Source organism: Caloenas nicobarica, chromosome 8 (assembly GCF_036013445.1).
Source record: "Caloenas nicobarica isolate bCalNic1 chromosome 8, bCalNic1.hap1, whole genome shotgun sequence".
Lineage (NCBI taxonomy): Eukaryota > Metazoa > Chordata > Aves > Columbiformes > Columbidae > Caloenas > Caloenas nicobarica.
Window position 1 is genome coordinate 28,009,801 of NC_088252.1, and position 22,503 is coordinate 28,032,303.

The window sequence follows — 22,503 nt, forward strand, 5'->3', positions numbered from 1 at the left end:
ACCAGCAGACACATGGACGGACACTGAAGTATACAAGCTATTACTATTTTCCTTGTTATCCATTAAGTTGTCTTCGTTGTCTGTTACCTGCCTACTAATAAATGCCATTGGAAAGGACCCAAGCCCTGGATGTGGGTAACAAGTTTCTCAGGGCTACCTCAGTTAAAGCTTTGGTTAACTTAACCTGCAGCTCCTTACTCACAGTGCTGGAGAAGTTTAACTCTTAACTTAAACATCCATAAACTTCAATATCAGGGATACATTAAGTCACACAAAGGGGCAGCAACAAAGCAAGCAGCACAAGGCACAAACATTGCTCTGTTAGGAAAAGGCTGTTTCTTATCTGTAATAATATGTAAGAAAATTGTGACGGAGCGGTTAGAACAAGAAGGCTGCTGCCCAGTCGTGGGTATTCTTGTCTTTGAGGTTTCCCAGAGACAGAGCAGTGACCTTGCACAGGTTGTCACAGCACTGGTGACAGAAATATGGCACTGCCTTCTGCTCTTTGAACATAAAAATAAGGTGGTTTTTCTTGTTGTACTTCCTTGTACTTTTGGCAGAGCTGTAAAAACCCCTCTCTCGAAGGTATTGTGCTGAAAACCATGTGGGAGCATCTTCTCTGGCTTCCAGAAGATGCTGTAGACCTTAAAAGTCAAAAGGACACAGGGAACGAGATCCCGGAGCAGCCAACTGCAGTAGCTTCCGACTGGATGAACCGACCTTGTTTCCTTTAGACTAATAATACCTTTTGTAATTTTTTTTTTTTTTTTTTTGGTCAGCAAGAATACAAGTATTAATCTAGGAAAAAAAATGGCAAAATTACAATTCCATTGTCAGAAGTGGTGAATTAAGTATTAATACATATTCTTCTCCTTGAAACAAGTGTGCAAAACCAATGTGTTATGGTCAGGAGTAACTCCATTCAGGGAAGAATCTTCTGCAGATGACGGACTATGTTAGCTACTTTATTTGATTAATTTGTTTAAAAATAAAGCCCTGAAGACATTTTAGATGTTTCCTTCAGTTAATGAGATTTCCATGATAGTTTAAAAAATAAAATTAGAAAACAATGCCGTTAATCTTGGATTACATGCAGCACGGGAAAGAATTAGTGGCATAAAGCAGGAAGATTAAGACACTTTGCTTTCCAACAGAATAGCTGTCATAGAAGCTACACGCTGTATTTTCCCATCTGAGATTAACATCGCGGTGATCAGGATCTGCCCTTTAGTCTCTAACCTGGTATATTTGGGCTCGGCTCTAACTTCTGCCTCTGGTTCTGAGAAAATAGCTAGGGGCTGAGCAAAGGGATGACAAATCTCACATCCTAATAGGTGATCGGAAACAGCAACGATGACTCTGTGTATTTGATCAGCTCTTGCAGTCACATAGTTAATTGGAAATAACATTTTCACAAGTATAACTATTCACTTCACCCACATACTAAATATTTTTTATATATATATATAAAAAAATAAATACTGTTCCTTCACATTTAAAAAGTTATTATTTTCCATTAAAAATCTCAAATTAAATCACAATAACTTTATACACCCTGCATTTGGCTGCTATAATAAACACCAGTATGAAATGGGAAAAAAAGACATCCCAAAATAGGATTACATATAGCAATAAAAGGGGAAATAATCTTTGAAGAAATCGTGTAGGAGCAAATCCTGCCTGCATTAAAAACTAACAAGTCGTGGTTTCCATCACCAGCCAGGCACGAGTTTGATAATCTCACACGTGCAGCATATAAACCTGTGAGTACAACACGTCACATTTTAATTTATGCACTGAAAAGGTTAATTTCTAACACCCTTCCCTCGCTGCAGAAATCAGGGGAAACACATTCACTCTTAAGTACTCACTGAGACCAATAAAGTCACCAGCTTTGCTGGGATGGATCCCACATAAACCCTCCGTGTCTCGCAGAGCTGTAAAATGTTCCAGAAATACTTGGATTTTCACCACACAGCTCAGCAACTCAGCGTTTTTAGTGGGCACTTTTGGCAGCAATTTAGATACGATCAATTGCACTCATTAGTTACATTTATAAATTTGTTACGTATTAGTTTTCATTCTTGAAAAACAAAATTTAAATCGTGTCCCTTTAACCTGAAATCAAAGGGAAAGAGCTTAATGACAAGCCCACAAATGTATAAAAAGCTCATATTGACCTTTCTAAAAAAACAACCCTTTTGTTCACAAATTTAAATCATTATACATATATTCAATGAAATATTAACAAGAAGTTTATTCTTTGAGATCATTTTATTAAAGTTTTCTTCAAACACAACATAGCATTGCAAAAAATCCACAATTGCAATATACAGTCCCCTTAGCTTCGGGTTTGGTTTTTTTTTTGGTACTTACATAAACCAGAAGTTTGCAAAGAAAACGTATGTTGTAGTGTTATATGGTATGTAAGATTATATTCCTTGGAAGACACAGGTATTGATGTATAAGCGCTCTAACTCTTCAAAATAAACCGCACAGTGATACTGTGCAATGAGCCCAATAACCAACTCCCGGATTCTGCTTTCGCATCAATGATAGAAATGACTTAATTATAGGATGTTTTTTCTTCCGAGACACACAAAATGGAGTACAAATAAAAAAGGCCAAATCTTACAGGCAGCAGCCTGTAAACCCAGGTTGGGTTCAAGGCACACGGGAAACCTCATCGTCTGGTTTTAAACCAGCCAAGCTGTTAATTAGATGTACGTGTTCAGCCAAAAATAAATAGTCATCCCATGATATGCACTGTATCATGGTGTCAAAGAAATACTTCTACAGCACCTATTGCTGTGACTCCGTATCACACTTTGGGGAGAAACGGCGAAAACGGGGGAAAAAAACATCTGGAAAAAGAAAAGTATGTAGCCTGAAACGACACAGTAAATATTACTATTGGCATGTCATTTGCAAATGAGTAGTGACAAATTAATGACAAAATAAATAACGAAGAATAACTCTGGTCCCTAAGCAACTGCAATGCGAATAGTTCGTCAAAGTGACCCAAGATGTGGTTTGCAGGGGCTCTCGGCCGCCTCGCTCGCCAGCAGCGGTTCCACCTCCAGCGCCACCGAACCGGCTCCTCTTCCCTTGCGCTGCCCGTAGAGCATGAACTGCACACTCACCTGGGATTTCGGGGTAAGGAAATAACCAACCAGGGTCCAGAGGCAGCATTTGCAGCGCTCGCTTTCAATTAAACCCCAAATCAGCTGTACAGAATAAAAGCAGCCATCCATTTAGTTCTGGCACCGACTCTGAATACCACAGTCCGCAGAGGAAAGCTTAAAACTTGCTGTGTCTAATTCATGCACTGTAGCATAAGTATTATCCATTTATTTAATCCCGACTGTGGAATTTTCTACATTAGCATATAACCTTTTCCAAATCCTACTTAAGGCTCGTTTTCAGGACTCCTTTATGGCAAAAAAGTTTAATCACATTTTACTTGCAACAATAGAAAAGGGAATATACAGAAAAATTCTAGCTCAGAACTTCAGATCCCTTTGGTTCTATGGCTCGAATATACATTAAAATATCTTTTAGTACCTCATCCTCATTCATTAGCAGTAGAACAAAGTTCGTGTAGGAGCAAAGTGGAATGAAATATATTGTGCTGTCCTACTCCAGCTGCGGTGGTTCAAATACTGGGCTGGGCTGGGGGTGGATGCTGGTAAGGAGGGCAAGTTATTAAAAAACTTTTCTTAGTGATAGATCAGAAAACAAAATTCTCATTTCCTGCAAAATTCTAGGCAGTTTGATATTCAGAGGCACCGACACGCAGACCACACCACAACTCAATATTTAATGCTGTTTTCAGCACAGAATCGTGCAATTAGACATAATTATTTATTGCTATTGTAAAATAGACCATTGAAAATACTGCTAATCTCTAAAGAATTAGTAAGTATGTAGTTGTCCTTTCCCTCAATAGTTCCAGCTCTCAAATTTTTGACTTTAAAGACATTAGTTGGGTGGAAGCAGGTGAGCAGATGAGGCCAAGTGGAGCCTCCGACGTAAAGATCTGCATTACAGCAGGTTTAAAGGGATGTGATACAGAAATAAGTGGCCATCTGTGCACTCAGGTACCTTCTACAATTCCACTATGTTCAGCTCACATATGTTGAGCTTTCATAGAGCCTGGATCACCACTACTGGTAGACACAAGATCCCATTTTAAAAATTACATAGTTTTTCTCTGGGAGGAGATCTGACATATGGAATTCTACCGGGAACACTTTAGATCAGTTAAAATTACTTAGCTGGTAGACAATGGTTGTGAGAAGTTTGAGGCTAATGTATGTAATTATTTATAAAAATAAGGAGAATTAAAAAAACATCCAAAAAAAGCTTGCTGGGAGGCCTGGATGAATAGAGAGGAAATTCTTTAAATCCCAGGCAGAGCCCCAAGAATTCTCCCACCTTCTCAAAGCTTTCCAGCATCCCACCTCTGAGGTTCCCCAGCGAAAGACTAGACAGGATTTCCTCCAAAACAGCAGCTCAGCGCTCCTATTTTAGTTTTTCTGTACCATTATGTGCAGAATGCTTTCTTCTTAGAGTTTAGCAAATTGGGTTTATAGCATATATGGCTACCGCTTAAATTTCCTGCCTTTTTCTTTTTTATAGGCCTTGCTGTACTTGCAGCTGAGCAGCTCCCCAAGTCTTAATAATTGCACTGGTGGAAAAAGAAACTGAAATTGGAATAAAATTTGCTGAACTCCTCCTGCGGGGCTGGGAGCAGCCTGGGCTGCAGCACCCAGCACTGAGCCACCGCGGCGGCAACTGCAACCGAGCTTTAAAGGAGGAATAAATCATAAACCAAAGCTACGTGGAGCTTATCAAGCCGTATTTCCAGAATATGTTTTTGTAGCATATGTACTCAGCTGCTCCTGCTTTTAAAATAAACGCTAAACTGCCAAGACTAATAGGAACTAACTCGCTGCTCAAGTCTGACTTTCTGGGGAAACTTAAAGACCGAAGTGTGCAAACAGCCCAAGTGGGAGGAGGCACCAAACCGACCCCTCAGAGTGAAACTCAGGACAGACACTGAGCTACTATATCCATTCTTTTCATTAAAATAAATAATTTAATGACAATTCAAAAAACGAAATAGTTTTAAGACAAAACCGGGCATTTCCAGGAGCGCAGAGAAGTTGTATGTTTGGCTGGGCAACTCTCCTGGCTGAATTGTCAGGTCAGGCTTCTATTCTTTGCACAGCGTAATTAAATTACAAAGCGTGGTGTTTCCTAGAAGTATATAATAGGTTCCAAGTGGTTGTCCTGCACATCACAAAAGGTGCAAGAGAAGAGTCTGTGGACAACAGCTCGGCTCTTGCTGAATGTACTTTGGCGATCCAGTAACAACCTGGCTACGCTTAATGAAAAGAAGAACATGTGGAGGATTGGAACACAGTTCTCTGACAATAGGGCGATGTCAAATAAAAAAAAAAAAGAGGAAAAAAACCTTGGTAAAGGGCTTTGTCTGAACTAAATCCAAAGCAGAGTTGTTTGGTTTTGGGGGCAGCAGGGGAGGGAGGGACTGGGGTGACTCACAAAAAAGGACCAAGTTTTCTGGGAAAGCTTGCGCAAGATTCGGCCTCTTGGAAACTGACTGGCGGCTGCTGCCAAAAGTCCAAGGGCACAACTGGTCATCAGCTGATTTTCCAACACGTAGTATTGCATCCCTGCATACAGGTGAAACATTATGCAATGATGCACATAAAATAAAGCTCTAATAAGGCCCACGGCAGAACCCTACAGCAGGCTAAGCTGGACTTAGCATCTCTGACTGACAAGGCACGCTCTCAGGCCCAATTAAACCCTGGGCTTTGTGGTTCCTTGAGGAACTCCAACCACCTTGCACTGCAAAGCAGTAGTTGGAAGGAGACATTTACTGGAGAATAAAATGGTGTACAATTTATAATTCCAATGCATAACGCTATGAAACTCCTCTTAAAATGAAAAGGAGGACAAGTCGTACTTCACAAACAACTGGACACTTCCATTACTTAGGGAAAACGACTGGCTTATTGTGCAACCAAATAAACTGAAGTGTAGACACCAAGGGAGCGGGATGACGGCGTTACCCTGTTAAAGCGAGCCGCAACAACCCGGTGTAACCCTGCACTAAGTAACGCTGGAGATGCCGTTCCGCTCCGACCAGGAGTCCGTTTGTTCCTAAAGCCAGTCGGTGCCAGCTGTGTCAGATGGAAGCAAAAGAACACTGCGGCAGACACAGGGCGAGTGAACTCCTAATCCTGGCGTGGACCTCGAGAAATGAGAGTTTACTTTCCACCTAATGGAACTCTGGACATTACCAGGAATAAAGTCCACCAGAATGAGGCAATTTCTGCAACTAGTCCTCAAAACAGAGACTGTTACACAAATTATCAATTATGAAACACATCCCTCTTAGAAATTTTTGGTTTCATTCCCCCGTTTTCCAAAACCCAGGTGATCCTGTTCTTCATTTTCTGGTCTAACATGACATACCAGTTTGTTAGATTTCTGATTTCCTTGCTTGGCAAGAGACAGCAACGAAGCTCTTGAAAAGCATCCACTTCCATACCTCCAGGGCTTCCCCAAGCAGGAGGTCTGCTTTTGTTTCCTCTTGATTACAAATACTCCATCCATTTTCAACCAACGCTATACACTCCACTAGATTCCCTATAAGCTCCTCAACCTGATTTGGAAGCATCTGTTTCCAATGTCATCTGAACTGGAGGACTATTAGCGAGATTGGATTCAGACTCCAATCAAGAGATGAACGTCACGGCTGGCAGCGCCGCCCGGGCCGGGCTCCGAGCGGGGGAGGCTCGTGGCCCATGCCTAAAGTTCCTTTTCAGAGCCCATCGCAGAAAGGCATCTGCAAATGTGCACATAACGTACTGTAAGGGTCATCAGGATCGAATTCTAGGGTTTTTTTAAGGTAAATAAACACTGGCTGGTTTATGTTTCCAGCTGGGGGTGGAAGAAGAGTCACTTTGTTCACGGAGCAAAATGCCACGTGGGCTTGGAACCCAAATCCCGACAGTCTGCTCATGCAAAAGCAATGGCGTTGCCTCATAAAACCACAACTTATTTCAAAATGGGCAGTTTAGCCTCTCCAGTGTAGTGGAGCGTTGTCTTCCCACGATGCAGAACAAGCAGACGGCTGCTCTGGTCAACAATTCATTTAACGGGCCACCCGATGGCCACCGTCCCATCGCTCGCCTAGTTGGAGCGGCTTATGAAATTACTTTAATCAGAAAGACAAGACTGATGCCTGGGAATCATAACTCCTGGAACTCTCCCAGGTAAATCGGGTAAAGAACTTCCTTTTAATATGGAACGGATCAGCGCAATGTGCTTCAGCACGGGCCTGAAATCACTCGTCATTTTATCCAGTTTTATAGTTTGAGTTCACAGAGCTAAGTACCAAGATGTTTTCAGACATAAACCTAAAATTCTTACTTCAGGAAATAATCAGAAAATCTCCTCCTTATACTTTTTTTAAAAGTGAAAATACAAGCTATAGTAACACGACTGGTGACTATAAACCTATAGTGAACAGTAAGATGTTACTGTTCTCTCGGCTTTTAAAGCTAAAGTACTATTTTACTTTAAACGTTTTGAATTTCTTGATCACAAAATGCTGATGCTCAATCTAGAAAGAACACGACCGACAGTAACTAATATACTGCTGGCATACTGTAATATATAATAACTGTAATATATAATAACTGTAATATATAATAACTAATATACTGCTGGCATCTTATGTACGTCCCCTGAATACAAGAATAAAAAATTATAGTGTTTTAAGTTTGCTCAGGACTTTCAAGAAAATGGCACAATAATCGAGATAATGGTGTAGCTGGTGTCGCCCTTGGTACAACTGAATGAGCCCAGCTGCTGATTTTCAGCGGTGCTCCGTGTCTCAATGCACCTGATTTTGCCCCAAATTCCGCAGCTAAGGGGAGCTGCAGCATTTCCTTGTTAAGTGCTATTTTCTGAAACTAAGTTTGCCAAAACCTCATTGTTTGTCTCTGACGTTAATGCGATCTTGCAATAACACTGACAATTTAACCAAATTCTCAAAGCTACAACTCTACATTTGCATCTAAGACCAAGCAGGTTTGGAGTTTGTTTTGCTTTGTGTAAGTTTTTGTTATTGTTGTTTTGTTCTGTTTTTTAATGTATCAGACAGTGAACATAAGAAAAACAGCACAATGTGCAAAATGTCTCCCCCCAACTTTTACTATACTATGTATATGTACTGGCTACAAGAAATAAATTAACCTGCGCAAGGCAGCTTTAATGTAGATATTTTCTACAAACTTGTTATTCTTATCGAGAACTAGGATTATTAAAAGCATATAAATGATTGTTCAGAAAGAAGTTACAATTTTATGATCAAGTTAGAATCATTAAAAAAAAATGATTAAAAATAAAATCCACTTAATTTCTGATCAACAAGCCTATTCTGAGAAACTCATAACAGGAAAAGGATACAAAAATGTCTAGAAACAAAACTCCAAAGCTCCCAATGAGCCATGGAAGGTGGCGTAACAAGTAGAGTGCCTGGGAAGATTCAGGCGTTGGCATCTTCAAAACAAGGCTCAGTCCATACGTACAGTTTCCCACCATGGCCAATGCAAACAGCAGGTAAGAGGTGCCTTCTGTTGATCTTCTTCGGAACTAAACACAAATTTTTACAGAAGAAATGTTAGAACACATATCACAGTAGCCAGTTATAGATCATTTTAGCATTTTGTACTGTAACACATCCAAAGACTTTCGGTCATTCTTGTCCATCTCTTCCCAGGCTCTGGATCCCCCGATCTTGGTACTTCCAGCACGTGTCACTGAAAACAACTGAAATTGTTACAGCTCTTCGAACCAGCTCTGGTTAATGTCGTTTTTATGTAAGTGCAAAGCAGCAAAGATAATCTGCTTCCAAATGATATTTAGGTCTTAAGAAATCTGTTGCTCTCTCAGGCTGTTCAGTGGACCTTTTTGAAAATATTGTGGTATTCCAGCTGTGATGGAAAAGGTAAAGGCGGAATAAGAATACGCATAGAAATGAGCGAATAATTCCCATAATCAATCAAAAAGCCCGTATACAGTTGAAAATGTAAAACCTTCAGGTTGTTTTTTTTTTAATTGAATATACTGATAGGGAGGAGGCTGTGGGGAAAATGGCATCTTTGTGGAAAAGGGGCTAAAATTCTAAACTAATTTCCCTGATTCTAACTTTTGATCCCATGATTGGTTACTAAAGGTAGAACAGTTTGGAGAGAAAAAAAGGGAGATATCACTTGCTCATGACAACAATCCCACAAAGCACGTTTCTGCTCATATCTGACAAATCTAACTGAATTCACCTCCTCTTTCCCTGCCAGTCAATCTTCTTCCATCAATCAAAGACCATCATTTTCCTAAAATTCTCACCATCCTTCTCTGAATGGGAAAAATGCTCTTTTTTTTCCTTACCATTCGAGAGAGTCACCAAAGCAAAGCAGCTTTGGAGTTCAGAGGGCTCACTGCCAGGGAGAATCCAACATCTAAAGCAACTCGGAGTCTCTTGTAAAACACACACGTGTACTTAGACAAAAACCTACTTACATTTTTATACAGCTGAGGAAATCTACTTCCCAAGTAGAACACACAGGATATGTAGCCACAAATGAAGCCTGACATTTCAATCATATCGAGAGAGTTCTGAAAAAGAAAGGTACATATATTTTGGCAAGAACACTTTCAGGTGTTTCAGAGGATTAAATTGAGAGTCCGCTGGCTGATTTTCTGGACAGAACTCCTTTCATGGCGGTTCAGTGCTGCTCTTCAAATGACCAAAAAGGGCTAGAAAGGGTTTAATCTTTATCTCACAACAATGCACGCTGCCACGTCATCGCCATGACCGAGATCAAAACCAGTGCCGGGCTTTAGGATACGACACTAATATCAATCCAGTCCCCTTGCTAAAAAAGCCTGGGCACAATAATTCAAACCCAAACTAAGAACTGTAGCTAGGGCCGCTAAAAAAAAATGAATCATCCTGTCTGGAGAAAGCAAAATACTCATAGTTTAAGAGTTGTTAGTTTTCTCACTCTAGCTGTGTTTTGAAAATAAGCTGCTTCCCTGCTGGGCAATGTTGCTGGATTACAATTATTTTACTGCCATTAGTACGAAGGCCATAAAATGGCTAGAATAGCCTGTGAACTTCCCCGCCGCAACGACAGCAGCAGCAGGTACAATTGTAATTTTCCACTTTTATTGATTTCACTTGTGACCGTGTAGTCTCTACACAGATGCCTACAGGATGTACCATGAGCAGAAATACAACACGTGTCCGTGTTATTTCGCAGAGCAGCACATCCTAACGACCCACGGGACAGAATAAGCCTGAAACACGGGAAGCTGGTAAAAGAAGCAATTTTATAACTTTATTTTGGGGTGTATGGTCCGTAGTTAAAACATCCACATAGTGCTACATTTATGATTTCTAAATCATTGTTAAAAACGTCATCCGAATTTCTTTAAAGCTCAGAATACACAATCTTTTCAAGAGGCTTTTGGGTGGGATTCTTTTGGAATGGGAGCAGGTAAGAACTTACATCACTTCTTTCCATTACTTTCCTCTGCTCTTGGTTTCTTAGTAACATCTGACAGGGTAAAATAACCCACAGTGCTATACACACCACGACCCACGTTACACAGAAATTCTTCAGGCTTTTGCCTCCTAGGATGACAAGCAAACAAATTAGCTGAAAGACAACATCTGCTGTTGATTTAAGGTTACTTTTTGCTTACAATATAAATATGTAAATGTAAAGGTAGGATTTCATGTGTCTTTTCCTTGGCAGCAATGTCAAGCCCACCTTGGTTCTGGGCTCGGTGTCCATCCCTGCTCACCATCCCAGCCGTGCAACAGCGGAGGGAGCGGGGCAGGAACAGGAGGGAACCCCTGAAATGGGCATCGCTACCCGTGGACAATGCCCACGCTCAGTTAATCTCCTATATCAGCTCCTAATAGTTTACTATTAAACATCGGCTGCTAAACAGAAAACTGCTAAGTAGAATAGAATGTAACAGTTTCAGCACAGCTTGATTAAAAACTGCAAAAGCGAGGATATTTGAAATTTAAATTAACAACATCTTCATGAGCTCTGGAGCTCTGTTACCTTCTGCTGCTCCAAGCAGCTGTTAAAGTCCTGTGGTCACTGATACCAGCAGAACAAATTGCTGTTTGGCGTAGAATCACAGAATAGAATAACAGAATCACATCGGTTGGAAGAAACCCTCATCATCAAGTCCAGCCCTAACCTAACCTCACTCGAGCACTAAACCACGTCCCTAAGAACCTCGTCTAAATCTGTCCTAAAGACCTGCAGTCTAAAATCACAGACTGAGGAGCGCTGTTCCATAGGCCACACTCGGAGATGCAAAACTGCCCCACATGTCTGGGGCAACTGCTCCAGATCCGGGGATGGAAAAGCCATTTTTCAGAGCTTTAATCACTGAACCATTCCTCCCTCCCCAGCTCTGCAAACCCCTGAGCTGAACCAGGCACCGGCACCTCAAACGTGCAAAAACCCACGTTTGTTTTCAAGAGGAAGCAGCAGGAAGGAAATATCTTCCGCGCTGACCTGTCTCCAGGTTTATTATCGGTCCCATATTGAATGAATCTGCTTTATCCCTATTTATTCCGCTGGGCAGGCATCTGTTTCACTTCAGCTTTTTGTTACCTCTGCTGCACCATGGATTTTCTTTGATACTCTTTTTTTTGGTTCAGATTGATGAGTTGATGTTTTTTATTTGATGCAATGAGATTCCTGTCTTCCCTCGCAGTCAAAACAGGAGTCCTTTGGTAGGCTGCATACCATTAATACAACTACTGCCAGGGTTTTAGGAAGCACAACTAATTTCTCTCCCCTTTAATATGTTTTTAGCCATATTGAAACAGAACACATGAAGATGTCAAGTTATTTTATGCTATAAGCAAATAAACTCCGGTTTCAATCAACATGGGGGAAACTAACTGAACCACACAAAGAAATAATGCTTGCTCTCAACTTACATGTATTTAATAGATAGCTGTAAGTAGATGGTAAAACCATGGAGTGAGTTAAAATATGGAACCAGACTTCACAAAACTACCACATTTTGCATATCCATCTAAACTGAAAGAACTACGTGGAAAATACTTACAGATATTACGTGGGTAAGAAAAGAGAAGGGCAGAAAGGCAGAGAAGAGAAAGGGCAGGATTTTCACAAGAGATGAGAAAACTGGAAGCAATAGGCCTAACAATATCAACCAGAATTTGTACACTCTATTTTTTGATCCCTCTGAAAAAAAACCCTATTTAAATGCTGTAGAAAATATAAGAGTAAAGAGTGCACTACATTATGGAGAGCATTTTAATTGTTGCAAAACCTTACGTTTTTTCATCTTCTGGTTCTTGAGCTTATAGTAGATGAATTGTGAAATCATTATTATATCCATGTTAACGTAAAAAACGGCAGTGACAATCTGAAAGAGAAGACATATTTTCTTGTTCAGTATACAAACAGAACCAGATACCTTAACTGCATGGAAATTTTGCGTCATAATCACAATGCGAATGACAAATACCAAAGCACTGCCAAAAAAAAAGAAAAAGAGGCAAAAAGCGTTTCCAGTACAAAACTAGTTCGACTGCTGCAGATAATGCAGCGTGAACCTTGTGCAACGGGGACTTGCTGATACAACCGCAGTAACTGGACATTTTCCAGGACGCACAGAAGAAATTCCTGCCTGGGCAGATGGCAAATCCTGCCAGAAGTTTCACTCTGCTCCACCCGCTTTCCCAGCACTTTGGAAACTGCTCATCTTACTCAGTGTCTCTTCCCTCAAAAGGACAAAAATTGACATTTTCTCTTCCCTTTTTCATAACGGGGAGATGGAACGGGTAGCGCCGCATGTCAGGTTGTAAAAGAGAAGACAAGTCTGCCCACCCTTGGGTCCATCTCCAGCTTGTGAAAACTGCGGGTGGCCGCCACGCACCTCTCGCTCTTTTAATTAAGAGTCAAAAACCAAACCAGCAGATAAGCAACTTTCAGACACTTGTAATGTATTGTTGACAACTACTGTTTCTTTCAGAGAAACCCTTCCCTTAATGAAGAAAATACATTTTTCTAACTAGTCAGAGACTAACAGCTTTGAGCTGATATTTCCTTGTTAATAAAGTTTTCCTAAAAAAAAAAAAAAGGCAAGTTTAAAGAGTAGTAACCTCAGAACAGCTTGATCTATGACAAGCTAAACAACAAAACTTCCTTCCAGCCCCATGTGCTCTCCAAGCCCATTTTGAAGCTGAAGCTTAACTGAAAATTCCCCACTTCATTCATCGAGTAACACCCAGCAAGTCTCTCCAAATGTTAATTACAAGTGTGCAATGGTTGCTATAACACGTAACAGTATCAATGTAAATATTTGGGAAATTATGACTTATTTTGTAGACAGTACATCAGTGAACAGAATACAAAGCTATTTTCCTTCCCAGGACGTATTTTGCTGTGCAATATTAAGTTATCCTAGAGAGAGTTTGAAAAGCATAAATCAGAAAGCAGTTATATTGACGGATTACCTGAATTGGCAGTTGATTTGTTAAATAGCAGCCTATGAAATTGGTAATATCTCCAGCTACCCAACACAGCAGAAAGCCCAAAGACAGCGCTTGATCCACTCTTCCATTCTGACAGGCAACGTAAATTTGACTGGCACAAATTGCAGAAGGAATTGTCAAATAGCATAAGGAAAAAGACATTTAACAAGCTCAGAAGTACATTTTTCAAAATCTGAATAAAGAAAGATTAAAACTCGAACCACAAGAGACCCGTCACAGCAATACTCCACTCACCTTTTGAAGGAGAACTCAGTACCACTGTAGCTCACCATGTCTCACTCTAACGTAACAAACGACTCAAATCACAACCTCATTACTGCTCCTTTTTTGTGGCCTGCACTGAAATACCATTTTCTGGACACCAGAACTATGCCGTAAGCATTTTACATTCATCTGCTGCAAATACCAGCCTTTAAAATACTGAAATAAGAAAAGCACTGTTATTTTTCATAGAAGGGCTAAGAATAGGCGAAGCTTCTAAAAGAGCTGACAACGACACTTACGCCTCTAAATTGCAGAGCTGTTATTCAGATCCACCATGGGGACTGGGAAGCAATCCCAAATGCGAGTCCATTAGACATCACTTGATGAATTCCATGCTCACTAACATGACAGTTTTAATGTAAAGCCCCCTCTCAACTAATATTTCAACTAATATTTCTGAAGCTCAACAGCTGACCAAGAGTGGGTTTATTTTGCTGGTTTTCCATGGCCCTTTTACTAGTCCAGTAAATTATATCCCCCTTACAGGGACAGACTTTGGAGTCAATCCCATTTTGTTTCAGGCATTTTCACCTGCTGGGAGCATTTCTAGTTTTCCTTTGTCATCTCCTGCCTACGTACGTGAAACCTGAAGCCGGTGCCAGTGACCAAACAGCAACTGATTTAGCACCACCGAAGTGCCAACGCGTGGGCTGTTTTGACCTTTTCTCAGCCCAAATTTCGTTGGCGGGAGCCGGGACGAGAGTATTGGTGGCAAAACATGTGGTTTAAATCAACACAGAGGCAGCTTCTGCTGCAAGTGTGCCTTGCACACATCTCAGGGTGGAGAAGATAAGAGAGAAGAGGTGATTTATTCTCATTTGCTCTAAGTGGCAGAGATTAGTGTCAAGTCAGTACAACAGAACAGTACATCAAGCTCATTTGTCAACCACCAAATATTGTTGCAAACATGAACAACATGCTTCTCTGGCATATTATATCTGTATTATGCAGATAGAGGAACATATCCAAGATAAATTTTTTCAAAAAGGCAGCTTTTGAAAAAGGCTTGAGGCAAGATTAGTCATGTTTGAATCTGAGGACTGCTTAAGACTTTAAACTTACGGTAGTGCAGCAAACAGAAAACAGACAATGGAAATGAGTCCTGTGACAACGCTCCAGTACTCCCACGCGTTCTCGACGCATTCTTCTAGAAGATGCCAAATCCATGGTGTTCCATTTATGCACAATCTCCTATTCTCTACTGGCGAGATATTGAAAGCATGTGTATGCAGCTGAGAAGCCATCATTCCTGGACCGAGATCCAATTTCAGAAGTTTATTTCTGCCTCCATTTTTACCCCATGCAAATCCGCAAATCCGTTTACCGATGCTGAATATCCTCTGTGAAAAGACCTCTGCATCCAGACAGATGCTCGATATCACAGTTATTTCCAATCTCATAAACGAACCTGCCAAATTCGAAGAAATAAATATAGCCAGTGTGAATAAGACATTAACTGTGCAACGCTTGCTTATATTTATCGCTTACAGAAGAGAAGTGAGACTTCCAAGAAAGAAAAATACTTTGTGGTCCCTCACATTCATTCGCTCTTGACAAATATGCAGCGCTCGAGATTTATATCACTACAGCATTTTAGTCGGAGGTTTTGTCAGACTGAGACCGCCAGTTACACTGAGCTGCCAGCAACCTGCTACAGGGAAAGGAAACCGAGCCATTTATTTGCACTTCAGACCAAAACTCTGATTTTCACGTTCAACACTATGCCAATGAAGTAACAGAACTTTCTTTAATGGTACCAGCCCGGATTCTGAACGCTCCACTCACACTTTAAAAACATAATGTTGCTTTCTGTGTAGCTAATTTCAGGATAACATTATGAAAAATAAGTCACTTATGACTCAGATTCCAGAAAGCCTCTAAGTTCTACCTGATCTAGCTCACCCATCAGCCTGACCAGTGATCCAACAGTGTCAAACAGTTTGCATTATTTAATACTCCAGAGCAAAGACAGTAAGCATGAGAAACTCGCACAAGGCAAATGTAGGGTACTACCACCCCAAAATCCCCACAGTGAAACATAACAGCACAATACGGCTTAAATTTGAAGGAAGGGAGGGTCAGGTTTGACCTTTAAAATTTTTGTTTCTGTTTTTTGTTCCTACTGAAATAGCCATCCTATTCGAAATTTTAATATTTACTTAGAAGGCTAACCACTACGAAATTGAAGAAAACTTTAAGAAAAATGCAGCATTATCTACTACTATTCCTTGAAACTTCTTGCTGACAAAAAACAAGCCGGTTTCCCACTCATTCTGATGAGATAATTTAATTCCTTTGAAGGTTAATAATTCCTCACGCAGAGGAGTCTTAAATCAACTACCTATTAAAGCAAAAAAAGCCAGAGCAAGCGAACTGTTTGAAAAGAAAAATAAAAGTATTGCTATACTAATAGGTTCACCTGTTTAGTATTTAAAGCCAGATGTAGAACGAGTAAGATAGTGAAAATTTCTAAGACCCTTTGGAACATCTCAGATGCACAGCAAATTTGGAAAACAGGGAGAAGTAATACTGAGGTATAAGAGCATCCCCCTAGAAGTGAACAAAGTTACTTATTATCTCACAGGCAACACTCCCAAACACCTGATGTTTGCGGTGGGGATTTTTGATGTTCTTCACACACGTGGGGACAGGGCTTGGAAGGGCTGACAATAAACCCCTGGGTTTGAGCCACCCTCATCATGCATCAAAACTACTTTCAAATCTTGAGAAAGTTTCACAAAGTTAGGACTCACTTTGCTGGTCACGGAGAAATCTGCTTCTTCCTTTCGTCAGACGCCAGGTATTTGTGGTGTTAAATGCTGAGACAAGTTTTCTGCAGCAACTGGCTGCCTCTCAAGTGAGCTGTCATCATTGGACCTAAACCAATTAAACGAGAGAAAAAGAATGTATTCATATACTGGGAATTTACCTTGGCCTATTAGATATATTCAGCTTATACTGGGGAAGTTATTAGACTTTGTAGCCATCTTTGACAATAATTTTTAAAGTTAAAAAAAAAAAAAAGTTATGAGTAATGTTTCAGGTAACTTGCCCATTCTGGTACTCTAAAGTTGAGCAGAGTTTTACCACCCACTAAAAAGGGAGAAACGTCAAAGCACACGTACTATTTCGGCAGTTTTTAGGCATGAACTTTCAAGCATTCATAAACGTGGTAACAAAAACCTTACACATTTTGTTAAGCTTCATCTCAAAATGCCCATTTAAAGACAAGCAGTGTATGTCGGATGTAAAAAAAAAAAAAAAAGAAAAAAAAAGGTATTTTAAAACCATGTCTGAAAAACTAGGTTAAACATGGTATTTAAAACCATGTCTGAGTATCAGAACTGCGGTTGGACTCACGTGTGAAAAAGTTCCAAGATCAAGGACTATGTGGCAGCAATTCAGACTCAAGCACCTGATTTTGTGCTGTACCCTGGTCCACACCCCCGCAGCTACTATGGAAAACCAAACAGTTTAAAAGTGGTAGGAAATAGAGCGGCCACTTACACTCCCCAGCAGACTGGAGCTCTGGCCTCCTGCCACACAACACGCTCAACACATTTAAAGCACGTGTGCATATTCTTGGGTTGTTATTACTCCACATTTACGCAGCAGAATAAAGTCCGCGTCGCCGGTCCTTGTGACCGCATTTTTAATCGTACAATAATTGCTATTTTTCTTAAATCCTCAGCAAAATGCTCTTTCCCAATAAGGGCTCTATCACCAAACCCAATAATTCTACCAGCAGCTGGAACAACTGGCTGCCGTAAACTAAACGTATTGGCCACAAAACCTGAACTGCTCCTGGGAAGGCAAAAGGCAACAGTGCCGGATCTTCAGTTATTTTCACACCTGGGCTGGGTCTGACATACCAGGATATGCCCTTCACCAAATCGGCTACATCTTCTGACACTGAACTATGTTATAACGGTGTTCTCAGCTCAAAAGAATAATGGTGCTTGAGCTAGAGCAGTCCAGACGGTTCCCTCCCCAGATACATACAGCCTGGCATCGAATGTTTTCATTTCTATCGTTGCATTAAATACTTTCCACCTGAAAACAGGATAAGCAGATTGCTACGACATTTATTTTCTTCCTATAGTATTTCAGTTGTCAATGATGGGAAGGGAAAATAATATTAAAATGGGATTTATGTTCCTATAACAACTCCTTGCCTGTAACCTCAGATTCTTTCTTAGATAACTGCTCAAATACCAGTTACTACCATTCGGAAAAATTACAGTAAAGGTATTATTTTCACATAACGGTTAACTTGGAACCTTGACATCATACCTTTCTGAAAAGCTTTAGTGTTTGTCTAGCAAGAAACAAAATGGCTATGGCGTAAGTTATTTAATAATAAGGAATCAGTAGCTTGAGATTCCTGTCTGGACACTCTTCTTATTATTTTAATCCCCTAGTCTGGAGTAAAAAAGTACAAACAGAAATATTCAATGGCTTAAAAGTGAAATACGCTTCATAAAGAACAGTTGAGGAAAAGGAAGGTTTCCCTGGAACTTGGGAGACTCGCCACAGCTCCGCTGCCTCTCCAGCATCCATGTGTTCGGCTGCTGCGTCTGCCGGGATGTCAAACGAGACACCGGTAGAAATGTGTGAGGACAGCAGGGATGCGCGTTTGGCACATTTGCAAGCTCCCTAAATAGCAGCTAATAACAGCTTGAAATCCAAAAGGATGTTCAGTTGTACAGTACTCAGGATTTAATTACTCCTGGGGAAAAGAAGAAGTGGAGCTAAGCCAAGGAGCAAATTCAGGGCTTCTTCAAACGCTCCCCAATATTAACCTGGTCGTTGTATCTTGTGTCCAGCTATTCTCTAAATAGATTTTTACACACTCCTGATTGTGCGTGATAACGCATGAGCACATTTTACCTAGAAAACAATGCAGTTCTCATAGAACACTTCCAGCGTAGCTTATTAAAAAAAAAAGAAGGAAAAAAAAAAAGGAAAAAGGGGGGAAAGGAGGGAAAAGGAAGGTTAAAAAAAAGGGAAAGGAAGAAAAAGGGAAAGGAAGAAAAAGGGAAAGGAAGAAAAAGGGAAAGGAAGAAAAAGGGAAAGGAAGAAAAAGGGAAAGGAAGAAAAAGGGAAAGGAAGAAAAAGGGAAAGGAAGAAAAAGGGAAAGGAAGAAAAAGGGAAAGGAAGAAAAAGGGAAAGGAAGAAAAAGGGAAAGGAAGAAAAAGGGAAAGGAAGAAAAAGGGAAAGGAAGAAAAAGGGAAAGGAAGAAAAAGGGAAAAAGGTTTAAAAAGAAAGAAAAAGAAAAGAAGAAAAAGAGAAAGAAAATGAGAAAAAAGAAAAGGGGAAAAAATAAAAGGATAAAAAAGTGAAGAAAAAAGAAAAAGAGAAGAAAAAAGAGAAGAAAAAGAAAAGAGAGAAGAAAAAGAAAAAAGAGAAGAAAGAGAAAAAAGAGGAGAAAGAGAAAAATGAAAAGAAAGAGAAAAATGAAAAGAGAAAAATGAAAAAGAGAAAGAGAAAAGTAAGAAAAAGAAGAAAGAAAAAGAAAAAAGGAAAAAGACAAAGGAAGGAAAAGAGGGGGAAAAAAAGAAAAAAGAAGAAAAAGAAGAAAAGGGAAAAAAGCGCCTTTCTCCAGGAGGGCCCAGCAGGTACCGCAGCCCGCCCCGGGGCAGCCCCGTCCCTCGGGCCGGTGGGCCCAAGCGGCAGCAGCCCGTGAGCTCCTGCAGCCCCGGCCGGTGACAGCACTTGGGAACGCGGAAGGCGACGCTAACGGGATGACAATCAAGCCCGGCCTTAGGAAAGGGCTCCCCGGGCAGGGAAGGGGCTCGGCGGGGACACGCGCCCGAGCGGGGCCGGCACCGACCTGGCGAGCGCTGCCGCTGCTCCGCGATCCGCCCCGAGCCGGAGCGGGGTTCCGCCGCACGGAGGAGCCTGCGGGCAGGGAACGCGTGACGCTCCCGCGGCCGGAGGCGGCCGAGGGGATGCCCCCAGCCCCCAGCCCGGCGTGGGGACGGGACGGGAAGGACAGAGGGCGGGAGGGAAGGAGAGAGGGCGGCAGGGCCGCCCGCCCCGCCGCCGCCATGAGCCGCCGCAGCGCGGGGCCCGGGCGCCCCCTGCGGGTGGCGGAGCGGCGCCGCGCTCCCCGCCCGGCCGTCCCGCAGCCTCCCGCCGGCGGCCGAGAGCCGAGGGGCGGCCGGGCCCGAGGAAGGGAGCGGGCCCGAGGAAGGGAGCGGGCGCGGGTTGGCGCGGGGTGGGGACGTGCGCAGGGAGCGAACAGCCGCGGGCGGTTCTCACAGCACTCGCTAATTCTGCTCCCGCCTTTCGGGTGGAAGGTTTGGGGAGCAGCTAACGCAGCCCTGTGCAGGCAAAGGGCTCAAATCCCGGGGGCAGTTTTGCTACAAGAGGGGCCTTGAGGTGCTGGAGCGAGTTCTGAGAAGGGAACGGAGCTGGTGAGGGGCTGGAGCAGGAGTGTGACGGGAGCGGCTGGGGGAGCTGGGCTGTAGCAAGTGATACAGCGAGAGGAAACGGCCTCGGGTTGCGCCAGGGGAGGTTGAGGTTGGATCTGGGGAACAATTTCTTCCCCAAAGGGCTGTGGGGCGTTGGAACAGGCTGCCCAGGGCAGTGCTGGAGTCACCATCCCTGGAGGGGTTGGACAGACGGACATGAGGTTCTCAGGGACGCGGGGTGGGGGAACGGTTGGACTCCGTGTTCTCGAGGGTCTCTCCCAACCTAAATGATTCTAAGGTACCTGAAGTGGCGCAAGGCACAAAGCATTGTGCTGTTTTTAAGACTGAGGCGGTTATGTCAAAGAGTGCTGCCCACCTTTTATCCAAAACCATCGCTTTCAGGCCTGTGTGCCCTATGCAGGGCAGCCCTTGGGAGAAACAAGCGAGGTTTGGGGTGCAGGGGCCCCCAGACATTTGTTTCCCTCGGGGCTGAGGCCGATGTGCCCTTGGCAAGCCCGGGCTGTGCTCTGGACGCCTGATAAACGCCGTGGTGGCTTTTCCATGGCCGGGCCTTGGCAGGTCGGAAATGCCACATTTTAATGTGGTCGGTAACAGCAGCGAGTGATCTGCCATACAGAGGAGTCTAACGAACAGTCCCGGGATCTTTGTGGGATGTGTGCTTTCAGACATGAATATTTTAAAATATTTTGATAGGAAAGAGTGTTGTATAATTTACTGAATTTTTAATAGAATTTTACTTTTTATTCTCATATAGGCTCATAATTTCTGCAGTTACTGCAGCCTAGCTAATTAACACAGGGTTGGGAGAGCGATTAAAGGCAGGCTCTGGGTCTCTGCTTTGCTCCAGTTTAATTGCTGCTCAAGCACCAGTTCAGGGTTGGTCTTGGCAGTTGAGCAGCACTTGTCTGGCACCGTGAAATTCCCTGTTTATGTCCGCGAGACTCATCTGTTGTTGGTGGGCAAAAGCGTGCAGATTTGTGACATTTTTAGTGGCACAGCCTTGTAGAAGGGACAGGTTTTGTTGCGTGCCTTAACGATGTTTTGGCTGAGACGCTCAGGTGGTGGCTGTTGTTACAGGCCCTCTTAGCTGGAGTCTCCTCACCTGCGTGGGCAGAATTGGGTCTCATGGCTGGTGCAGAAGAGGGGAACAGGCTGGAAGGAGCTGCCTGTGCTGCGGGAAGGGCTGTGCTGGCAGCAGGACTGAAGAGGATTAGTCTCCTACACCTCCCCGGTGCCTGAAGAAAAACCCCCTCGGTGTAAGTAACCCATGTAGTACCGAACCCAGAACTGGATGTGAACATGAAGCATGAAAGGGCAGCAACTGGAGACACCACGCGGGTGACTGGAGGGGGTAAAATAATACACAAATGCTCCTTGTAACAATTTTTGAAGGCGAGCAAAATTTGAGCAAACTGGTAGCGGAACCTGGAAAGTGTTTGTGCTCTGAGGGCGCTGATAGACCTTGATGAGTATTTTTATTTTTCAAGTCAAAACCCTACATATCGTTAAATACATGAACGTAAGTATGTTGATTATTAGATGACCTCAAATGAGTTAACACATGTAAAAATACGTAACGTTACTTTTAAGGAGATAGGAGTAAAGTAGCAATTTATATGTGGAAAAAACAACATAAAGTCCTCTCCAAAATACCTTCAGAGAGTAGAAAACATTTTCAGAAACAGAGGTCGAAATTCATAGGTTTGTCTGGGCCAGTTGCTGCCTCTGTTCCTGGAATGTGTGCATCTGCCATGTCACGAAATTAATTTTATAACATCCGCCTAAAAAAAGGGGGAATAAAGAGAGCATAATGTGGTGAAAGGCAGCCAATTATTTCATAAATGTAAACTACATTAAAAAGTGGTGTACAGCATTATATATTTATGGATACAATTTCGTTCTGCTGTCACATAACAAAATGAATAATACATTAGTCCAAGAACTTGTCATTAAGTGAATTTCTTTGTTGCCTTGCCATTAAAATAAAGAAGTCCTTGGTCTGTATGTATGCATGACATTAAGCCTTTTCTGGGAGCATAATGTAGGGTGGGTGAAGGTACTATTAGGCTACACATTTAAAGTAGATTTTATAGTTTTTAAAGTGAAATAATGCTAATGAAATTTGTCATATTTAAAGAT

The 22,503-nt window shown here is 42.1% G+C and overlaps 1 protein-coding gene across 1 annotated transcript; it reads right to left on the minus strand.

Annotated features, from left to right (window-relative positions):
* Window positions 1–2,300: 2,300 nt before the first annotated feature.
* On the minus strand, window positions 2,301–19,954 carry LOC135991550 (lysosomal amino acid transporter 1 homolog). The gene is made up of 9 exons (XM_065640256.1): window positions 19,761–19,954; window positions 16,681–16,804; window positions 14,990–15,335; window positions 13,625–13,754; window positions 12,441–12,531; window positions 10,614–10,738; window positions 9,622–9,717; window positions 8,509–8,694; window positions 2,301–3,143 (listed from the first exon to the last, which is right to left on the minus strand). The coding sequence occupies exons 3-9, from the start codon at window positions 15,325–15,327 to the stop codon at window positions 3,012–3,014; spliced, it is 1,098 nt and encodes a 365-aa protein (XP_065496328.1). The 5' UTR covers window positions 15,328–15,335; window positions 16,681–16,804; window positions 19,761–19,954; the 3' UTR covers window positions 2,301–3,011.
* Window positions 19,955–22,503: the final 2,549 nt, after the last annotated feature.